Here is an 8,637-nt window from a genome sequence, read left to right as displayed (position 1 = left end):
GTTCCCACTGTGTAACTATCATACAGAACAGTACAGCAACACACTGCTGGTGTTCCCACTGTGTAACTATCATACAGAACAGTACAGCAACACACTGCTGGTGTTCCCACTGTGTAACTATCATACAGAACAGTACAGCAACACACTGCTGGTGTTCCCACTGTGTAACTATCATACAGAACAGTACAGCAACACACTGCTGGTGTTCCCACTGTGTAACTATCATACAGAACAGTACAGCAACACACTGCTGGTGTTCCCACTGTGTAACTATCATACAGAACAGTACAGCAACACACTGCTGGTGTTCCCACTGTGTAACTATCATACAGAACAGTACAGCAACACACTGCTGGTGTTCCCACTGTGTAACTATCATACAGAACAGTACAGCAACACACTGCTGGTGTTCCCAAGTTTGATCAAAATTAACATCGTATGTGTATCCCTTATCTTTCTCTTACACGTCCTCGGATCGTCTCGTGACGCCGCTCAAGATCCCAGGTTACGAGAGCGTCTTCTGTTGTTACGTTTCCTTCCGAGACCGCTCATGGCGTAGCGAGTTGCCGTCCCTAGGTTTGCAGGTGCAGGAGGGGTAAGAGACAGTAGTAGGGGGGTAACAGGCAACTATCGACGGGTAGCTAGGATTGGCTAGGGCGCGGGTAGGAGTAGAGGGCGGCATGTGATTGATGCTAGCCCTGTTATCCGTCTAAGTGCCTCTACCTGTCGTTCTGATACTCCGACCGCACACCAAAAAAAAAAAGGGAATGTACAGAAAAGGGGTACTGATTTTTTTTTTATTGTATTGTTGTGTAGTTGGTGTTGTGGTCAGCCGGGGGTCAGAGCAAGAAGGATGTATATTGTTCTTTTCTTGGGTTAAGTAAACTCATCCTGAAATACTTGGCATAATAATGGGAGGCCCCATGAATGTAATATATATTTTCTCTCTTGTAAGACTGATCTATCTTCTTGGTAGAGTGAGGGGAATGAGGGGGAAAAGAGAGAAAGGAGCAAATTGGCTGTGTTTCCCCTTTGTTGTGATCACAGCTTCGCGCCCATCTGCTGTTGTTGTTGCTGCTGTTGCTGCTGCTGCTCCTGCTGCTGCTGATGATATGGTGTTACTGCTGCTGATGCTGCAGTACCCCGCAACACTGCATACTGCATCATGACACTGCAAGCACATCCCCTAGAGAACACGAAGCAGAAATTATAACCAGCACACTGTATCGTAGGGGTTCTTAAATGGAGATATCGAGGGTTGAAGGTAGACACACTTGTTGGATGGTAACGATATATATTGTCAGACTGAGATGATGAGAAATGGAGCCCAGCCTCTGCCTGTCTTAGCCTGGATGTCTACGCCGACTGAGAGGGAGGCAGAGGTACGACCGTACACATGCGCATCCCGTGACGTCACACACAGTCACAGGCCTAAAAGGGATCTCCTATCTAAAGCACATGGATGTTACTAATATGCTATACAACACAGGGATCAGCAACTATGCTGACAACTGCTGCTACACACTAACACCAGAACACAACACCACGAACATCGTCACACTGGACACCAACACTGTAGTAAGTAAAAGTCTCCTGTGTGTGGGTATTTTGTATTGTTCCACTCAAAGTGCTACTGGAATACCATGAAATAGAGGTACGGCAGTGAGAAATTCTTTTGTTGCACCGATTAATTTTAAGACTGCAGACGATGCAACATCCCCCCCAGTGAAAAGCAGGGGCGCCACGAGCACGATAACAGACAACACAATAAGTGTCAGGGGCCCAAGACTGTTCAACTGCCTCCCAGCATACGTAAGGGGGATTACCAATAGACCCCTGGCTGTCTTCAAGAAGGCACTGGACAGGCACCTAATGTCAGTGCTTGACCAGCCGGGCTGTGGTTCGTACGTCAGGTTGCTTGCGGCCAACAGTAACAGCCTGATTGACCAGACCCTGATCCATCATGAGGCCTGGTCACAGACCGGACTGCGGGGGCACTGACCTCCGAAACCGTCCCCAGGTATACTCCAGGTATAATGTGTGTGGATGGAGAAACACTGAGTAAATAGTTGGTAACATCACAGGGAGATGCATCTATGATATTATCAGTAATAATAAAAGATTTGGCTTGGATTTTTAACCCAGGAGGGTTAGCCACCCAGGATAACCCAAGAAAGTCAGTGCGTCATCGTGGACTTTCTGTCTAATTTCCACTGAGGTCCTCAGTCTTGTCCCCCAGGATGCTACCCACACCAGTCGACTAACACCCAGGTACCTACTTGCTTGTTAGGTGAACGGGACAACAGGTGTAAGGAAACTCGGCCAGTGTTTTCATCCTTGCCTGGGATCGAACCACGGACACTCAGTGCATAAAGCGAGAGACTTGCCTACCAGGCCACGGGTCTGGTAGGCTGGGAAGGTCGTGTGTGTGAACGAGATCTTACCAAGAAGACAACCTTAGTGTGAGGTTCCTACTTTCCAGCTACCAGGAGACAGATGGTCTCCCAGCCCCCCTTATCTCAACAACCACAACCATCTCCATGTACCCCACCTCCTGCCCTCTCTCTAGTCAGGTGCTGCCATCTACCCCACCTCCTGCCTTCTCTTTAGAGTTAGGTGGTACTAAGATGATGCTGAGCATCTTTTCTATCTCTCCCAGCACTCACATCTCTCCCAGCACTCACATCTCTCCCAGGTTCACAGATGCGTCATCATGGATGTTCTCTCAGTCTTCCCACCTCGTAAAAGTAAAAGACTGGGCAGGCGATGCAAAATGCCGCCAATAAAAAGTAGGGGCGCCATTGGTACACTAAGAGAAAACACCATAAGTGTCCGGGGCCCAAAACTGTTCAACAGCCTCCCATCAGGCATTAGGGGAATTGCCATTAAACCCCTGGCTGCCTTCGAGAGAGCTGGACAGATACCTAAAGTCAGTGCCGGATCAGCCGGGCTGTGGCTCGTACGTTGGACTGCGTGCGGCCAGCAGTAACAGCCTAGTTGATCAGGCCCTGATCCATCGGGAGGCCTGGTCATGGACCGGGCCGCGGGGGCGTTGATCCCCGGAATAACCTCCAGGTAATCCAGGTAACCTCCATCACACCTTCCCACATATTTCTACATTTTCTCGCCACGTTGCTTTTGTTCACTATTTAATTTCAACTCCATTTACTAAACCCTCCAGACTCCTCCACAACTGCTGCAACACTGTCTCTCCGTCTGCCACAAGTACTGTGTAATAAGCAAAGAACAACTGACAATTTCCATTTTATGCCGGCTTCACTGTCTTTTACGAGATAGTGAAGCGGACATAATCACTTCATTTATAACCCCGTATATAAACATTAAAAACGCCTACGTATGCCCCAAGTTCAAATTGTCTCTAAATCTCCTAGACACCCTAAACTCAGCCTCAATTCTGCTCATATAACCTCCTTACAATATTAGTATTAGCTAACCACCTATTCCAGAGGTTTGCAATACCATCCACATCGCTTCCCTAACCTATTATGCTAGCAAACTGATGCTTTTCCTTAAGATTGTTCAGTGTGTGTTTGTTTGGGTTGTAACCTTGACACGTAGGTATTGACTGATACCCGGGTATAACCAGGGGCTGGCGCCAAGGGTCGTTCAAGGCTCTTAATAATAATAATAATAATAATAATTCTTTTAAAATGGCCCGCAGCTCCTCCTCTTACGCAGTTTCCACTATTAAATTCTCATATATAACTTGTAGAACCTCCTCTGTGTACAAGCAGATATAACGCTTCAAATAATACGTACAACATTTGCTGTCCAGTTCACTCAACGTTGATGATTATATATAAATTACCTGCACATAGTAGAGGGGAACTTACCACGATATGTAAGTGACTATACGTCTCTCAGTGTATATACACTGAGTGCTGTATGTCTCAGTGTATATACACTGAGTGCTATATGTCTGAGTGTATATACACTGAGTGCTATATGTCTCAGTGTATATACACTGAGTGCTATATGTCTCAGTGTATATACACTGAGTGCTGTATGTCTCAGTGTATATACACTGAGTGCTATATGTCTCAGTGTATATACACTGAGTGCTATATGTCTCAGTGTATATACACTGAGTACTATATGTCTCAGTGTATATACACTGAGTGCTGTATGTCTCAGTGTATATACACTGAGTACTATATGTCTCAGTGTATATACACTGAGTGCTGTATGTCTCAGTGTATATACACTGAGTGCTATATGTCTCAGTGTATATACACTGAGTGCTATATGTCTCAGTGTATATACACTGAGTGCTGTATGTCTCAGTGTATATACACTGAGTGCTGTATGTCTCAGTGTATATACACTGAGTGCTATATGTCTCAGTGTATATACACTGAGTGCTATATGTCTCAGTGTATATACACTGAGTGTTGTATGTCTCAGTGTATATACACTGAGTGTTGTATGTCTCAGTGTATATACACTGAGTGTTGTATGTCTCAGTGTATATACACTGAGTGCTGTATGTCTCAGTGTATATACACTGAGTGTTGTATGTCTCAGTGTATATACACTGAGTGTTGTATGTCTCAGTGTATATACACTGAGTGCTGTATGTCTCAGTGTATATACACTGAGTGCTGTATGTCTCAGTGTATATACACTGAGTGTTGTATGTCTCAGTGTATATACACTGAGTGTTGTATGTCTCAGTGTATATACACTGAGTGCTGTATGTCTCAGTGTATATACACTGAGTGCTGTATGTCTCAGTGTATATACACTGAGTGTTGTATGTCTCAGTGTATATACACTGAGTGTTGTATGTCTCAGTGTATATACACTGAGTGCTGTATGTCTCAGTGTATATACACTGAGTGCTGTATGTCTCAGTGTATATACACTGAGTGCTGTATGTCTCAGTGTATATACACTGAGTGCTGTATGTCTCAGTGTATATACACTGAGTGCTGCATGTCTCAGTGTATATACACTGAGTGCTGTATGTTTCTCAGTAGCTTGTACTACTATTCATATACTATATAACGGTGATAAGGTGTTGTCTCAGCTGTTGCATCAGCAACTGTGGTAATAATAGTCTTTCACTCCTACACTGAAATTATCATTCATGGATATATTACGTCTTCGACGAAGGATACCTGTGGGATACCTTCAGGATATCTGAAGGATGTTTCCTGGGGTCGGTGCCCTCCCCCCCGCAGCACCGACCCCCAGACTATGGAGACCTAACAGCAGCAGCAACAACCTGGTTGACCAGCCGGTGATCAAGGAAGTTTTGGCCTTAGGCCGGCCCGCGAGAGACAGTAAATTATCTGTCAAGAACGGAAGGTGGGTCGTGGGAGAGTTGTTGGTGTGTGTGAGTGGGGGGGGTTGAAGGTGCTGTTGGAGTGTTGTTGATTTTTGATGTTCGGTGGACTATATCTTTAGTAGAAGGCAGCCAGAGTACAAGTGCTGGAGAAGGCAGCCAGAGTACAAGTACTGGAGAAAGCAGCCAGAGTACAAGTACTGGGGAAAGCAGCCAGAGTACAAGTACTGGAGAAGGCAGCCAGAGTACAAGTACTGGGGAAAGCAGCCAGAGTACAAGTACTGGAGAAGGCAGCCAGAGTACAAGTGGTGGAGAAGGCAGCCAGAGTACAAGTGCTGGAGAAGGCAGCCAGAGTACAAGTGCTGGAGAAGGCAGCCAGAGTACAAGTACTGGGGAAAGCAGCCAGAGTACAAGTACTGGAGAAGGCAGCCAGAGTACAAGTGCTGGAGAAGGCAGCCAGAGTACAAGTACTGGGGAAAGCAGCCAGAGTACAAGTACTGGAGAAGGCAGCCAGAGTACAAGTACTGGAGAAGGCAGCCAGAGTACAAGTGGTGGAGAAAGCAGCCAGAGTACAAGTACTGGAGAAGGCAGCCAGAGTACAAGTGGTGGAGAAGGCAGCCAGAGTACAAGAATTGGAGAAGACAGCCAGAGTGCAAGTGGTGGAGAAGGCAGCCAGAGTACAAGTATTGGAGAAGGCAGCCAGAGCACAAGTATTGGAGAAGGCAGCCAGGGTGCAAGTGGTGGAGAAGGCAGCCAGAGTACAAGTGATGGAGAAGGCAGCCAGAGTACAAGTGATGGAGAAGGCAGCCAGAGTACAAGTGATGGGGAAGACAGCCAGAGTACAAGTGATGGAGATGGCAGCCAGAGTACAAGTGATGGAGATGGTAGCCAGAGTACAAGTGATGGAGAAGGCAGCCAGAGTACAAGTGATGGAGAAGGCAGCCAGAGTACAAGTGATGGAGAAGGCAGCCAGAGTACAAGTGATGGAGAAGGCAGCCAGAGTACAAGTGATGGAGAAGGCAGCCAGAGTACAAGTGATGGAGAAGGCAGCCAGAGTACAAGTGATGGAGAAGGCAGCCAGAGTACAAGTGATGGAGAAGGCAGCCAGAGTACAAGTGATGGAGAAGGCAGCCAGAGTACAAGTGATGGAGAAGGCAGCCAGAGTACAAGTGATGGAGAAGGCAGCCAGAGTACAAGTGATGGAGAAGGCAGCCAGAGTACAAGTGATGGAGAAGGCAGCCAGAGTACAAGTGATGGAGAAGGCAGCCAGAGTACAAGTGATGGAGAAGGCAGCCAGAGTACAAGTGATGGAGAAGGCAGCCAGAGTACAAGTGATGGAGAAGGCAGCCAGAGTACAAGTGATGGAGAAGGCAGCCAGAGTACAAGTGATGGAGAAGGCAGCCAGAGTACAAGTGATGGAGAAGGCAGCCAGAGTACAAGTGATGGAGAAGGCAGCCAGAGTACAAGTGATGGAGAAGGCAGCCAGAGTACAAGTGATGGAGAAGGCAGCCAGAGTACAAGTGATGGAGAAGGCAGCCAGAGTACAAGTGATGGAGAAGGCAGCCAGAGTACAAGTGATGGAGAAGGCAGCCAGAGTACAAGTGATGGAGAAGGCAGCCAGAGTACAAGTGATGGAGAAGGCAGCCAGAGTACAAGTGATGGAGAAGGCAGCCAGAGTACAAGTGATGGAGAAGGCAGCCAGAGTACAAGTGATGGAGAAGGCAGCCAGAGTACAAGTGATGGAGAAGGCAGCCAGAGTACAAGTGATGGAGAAGGCAGCCAGAGTACAAGTGATGGAGAAGGCAGCCAGAGTACAAGTGATGGAGAAGGCAGCCAGAGTACAAGTGATGGAGAAGGCAGCCAGAGTACAAGTGATGGAGAAGGCAGCCAGAGTACAAGTGATGGAGAAGGCAGCCAGAGTACAAGTGATGGAGAAGGCAGCCAGAGTACAAGTGATGGAGAAGGCAGCCAGAGTACAAGTGATGGAGAAGGCAGCCAGAGTACAAGTGATGGAGAAGGCAGCCAGAGTACAAGTGATGGAGAAGGCAGCCAGAGTACAAGTGATGGAGAAGGCAGCCAGAGTACAAGTGATGGAGAAGGCAGCCAGAGTACAAGTGATGGAGAAGGCAGCCAGAGTACAAGTGATGGAGAAGGCAGCCAGAGTACAAGTGATGGAGAAGGCAGCCAGAGTACAAGTGATGGAGAAGGCAGCCAGAGTACAAGTGATGGAGAAGGCAGCTAGAGTACAGTTACTCCATCGCTCTTGACTTCCTGCTTGAGTGAGAGCAGCAGGTATGAGGGAGGGGCAGGTGTGACGGAGGCGGGGGTGCGTGAGAGGCAGGTGGGAGGGAAGAAGCTAGAGGGAGGTCTGTTAAATATCGTCCCACCAACCATCAATATTGACGTACGACCATCACCAACCTGGAGAATAACACAGACACACTGACGTGATTTTTGAGGAGCCTCGTGTTGTTGTGCTGGAGGTCCTCCCCCCACCCCCCCTCTCTCTCTCTCTCTCTCTCTCTCTCTCTCTCTCTCTATTACCACTACTACTGCGACTATCACCAGTACTACTACTACTACCACCACCACCACTACCACCACTGCCACCACCACCACCACCAGTACCACCACCAGTACCACCATCAGTACCACCACCAGTACCACCACCATTACCACCACCACTACCACTATCGCTTCCACCATTACCACCACTATGACTTCTACCACCACCACCACCACCACTACCACCACCACTACCACAACCACCACCACTACCACAACCACCACCACCACTACCACCCACTACCACAACCACCACCACCATCAGCACCACTGCCACCATCACTACCACCACCACCACTACCACCACCACTACCAGTACCACCATCACCACCACCACTACCTCTACCACCATCACCACTACCACCACCAATACCACTACCACCACCCCTACCAGTACAACCATCACCACCACCACCACCCCTACCAGTACAACCATCACCACTACCACCACCACTTCCATTACCACCATCACCACTACCTCTACCACCATCACCACCGCTACCACCACCACTACCACTAACAGTACCACCATCACCACCACCACTACCAGTACCACCATCACCACCACCACTACCTCTACCACCATCACCACCACCACTACCTCTACCACCATCACCACTACCACCACCAGTACCATCACCACTACCAGTACCACCATCACCACCACCACTACCACCACCAGTACCATTACCACTACCAGTACCACCATCACCACTACCAGTACCACCATCACCACTACCAGTACCACTCCCATCACCACTACC

General features: G+C 48.2%; 1 protein-coding gene across 1 annotated transcript in view; it reads right to left on the bottom strand.

Annotated features, from left to right (window-relative positions):
* Positions 1 to 1,041: 1,041 nt before the first annotated feature.
* The window catches only part of LOC138852451 (uncharacterized), an 8,313-nt gene continuing 717 nt past the window's right edge, over positions 1,042 to 8,637 (bottom strand). The window contains exons 2-3 of the mRNA XM_070083115.1: positions 5,990 to 7,546; positions 1,042 to 1,186 (exon numbers count right to left, since the gene is read on the bottom strand). Of these exons, the coding sequence (XP_069939216.1) occupies positions 1,042 to 1,186; positions 5,990 to 7,546 (1,702 nt within the window). The remainder of the gene's footprint in view (positions 1,187 to 5,989; positions 7,547 to 8,637) is intronic.

This window comes from Cherax quadricarinatus, chromosome 9, assembly GCF_038502225.1.
Source record: "Cherax quadricarinatus isolate ZL_2023a chromosome 9, ASM3850222v1, whole genome shotgun sequence".
In the NCBI taxonomy this organism is placed as follows: Eukaryota; Metazoa; Arthropoda; class Malacostraca; order Decapoda; family Parastacidae; genus Cherax; species Cherax quadricarinatus.
Note: the sequence above shows the minus strand (reverse complement) of the source record. Positions and strands in the feature narration are given on the sequence as shown.